Source organism: Buceros rhinoceros, unplaced genomic scaffold (assembly GCF_000710305.1).
Source record: "Buceros rhinoceros silvestris isolate BGI_N320 unplaced genomic scaffold, ASM71030v1 scaffold12330, whole genome shotgun sequence".
In the NCBI taxonomy this organism is placed as follows: Eukaryota; Metazoa; Chordata; class Aves; order Bucerotiformes; family Bucerotidae; genus Buceros; species Buceros rhinoceros.
In genome coordinates this window covers 18,617-20,183 of record NW_010391350.1, presented here as the reverse complement: position 1 = coordinate 20,183, position 1,567 = coordinate 18,617, and the positions used below count along the sequence as shown (strand labels likewise).

The 1,567-nt window shown below is 62.5% G+C and overlaps 1 protein-coding gene across 1 annotated transcript in view; it reads left to right on the top strand.

The window, feature by feature from the left end:
• Positions 1-1,567, top strand: part of LOC104498062 (antigen peptide transporter 1-like) — a gene marked incomplete at its 5' end in the record, with an annotated part of 4,450 nt that overhangs the window by 1,010 nt on the left and 1,873 nt on the right. Inside the window, 4 exons of the mRNA XM_010141392.1 lie at positions 5-136; positions 372-500; positions 976-1,161; positions 1,331-1,504. Of these exons, the coding sequence (XP_010139694.1) occupies positions 5-136; positions 372-500; positions 976-1,161; positions 1,331-1,504 (621 nt within the window). The remainder of the gene's footprint in view (positions 1-4; positions 137-371; positions 501-975; positions 1,162-1,330; positions 1,505-1,567) is intronic.

The window sequence follows — 1,567 nt, the reverse complement described above, 5'->3', positions numbered from 1 at the left end:
CCAGGCCATGGCTACCGTCCGCAGCTTCGCCCATGAGGCTGGGGCGGCCCAGAGATACCACCAGCTCCTTCGCCACATCCACCGGCTCGAGGGGAAGGAGGCAGTTGCCTATGCTGCCAGCATCTGGGCCGGCGGGGTATGGGGACAGGGGACACGGTAGTACAGGGGCTGGGGGACGTGGGGCTGGGGTGGTACAGGGCTGGGGGCATCTCTGGGACATGAGGCGAATGTGATGGCACAGGGGAGGTGATGGGGTGACAGAGCAAGGCTGGGACTTTGGTGTCCCTGCGGAGAGGTGGCTGCAGCAAGGAGCGTGACGGGGACATCCCCGGTGGTGTCCCCCAGCAGTGACCTCTTTACCACATCACCAGTTCTCAGCGCTGGCCCTGAAGTTGGGGCTCCTCTTCTGTGGGGAACAGCTGGTGGCCATGGGGACCATAACCACCGGGGACCTTGTCACCTTCCTTATCTACCACATGCAGTTCACTGAGGCCGTGGAGGTGAGCCTGAGGAGACACTGCGTCCCCAACCCCAACGTCCTCCCTGCTGTGTCCTGAAGCTCATTCCCATGTCCCTTCACCAGTCCCAATGTGTCCCCATGGCCTCCCATGTCCCTATGCCTGGTCCCCATGTCCTCCTGGATGTGTCTGTGTTCTCTCTGTCTCCAAGCCCGTTCTCTATATCCCCACACCCTCCCCACCGTGTCCCCAGGTCCTCCCCTCCATGTCCCCGTGCCCTGCCATGTCCTTCCTGCTGTGTCTCCAGATCCGCGCTGCCATGTCTTCACGCTGGTCCTACCATGATCCTCTGCCCTCCCATGTTCCCCTACCATGTCCCTGTGTCTGTGTGTCCCCACACCCTCCCAGTGATGTCCCCATGCCCATTCCCCATGTCCCCACATCTTCCTGGATGCATCCCCGTCCCTGTTCTCTGCATCCCCACAACCTCCCTGCCATGTCCCCTCTGTGTCCCCAGGTCCTGCTCGAGCACTACCCCAACCTGATCAAAGTTGTGGGCACCTCAGAGAAGATCTTTGAGTTCCTGGACCAGGAGAAGCAGGTGGTACCTGCAGGGACGCTGGCACCCGATGTCCTGCAGGGTCACCTCCAACTTGAGGATGTCTGGTTCTCTTACCCCAAACAACAAGAGCCCGTCCTGAAGGTGCCCATGGGAACAAGGCGGGGGACATGATAGGGGGACACAATGGGGAGGGCATGAGGACATGGTGGAGGGACAGAAGGATGGGGCAGGTGGACATGGGGACATGGTGGGGAGGACATGGGAAGGGCCAGGGATACTGAGGAAGAGGGTGTCCCCTCTATCCCCCCAGGGCGTGTCCTTGGAGCTGCGCCCCGGGGAGGTGCTGGCGGTGGTGGCCCCTCCAGGGGCAGGGAAGAGCACTCTGGCGTCCCTGGTCCTGCGCCTGCGGCCACCGGGATCAGGGCAGGTGCTGCTGGATGGTCACCCCCTCTCTGCCTACCAGGACCTCTACCTGCGCTGCCAGGTGCCAACCCCACCCCTGTCACACAATGTCCCCAGCGGGTCCCCAATGCTACCACTTGTGCCA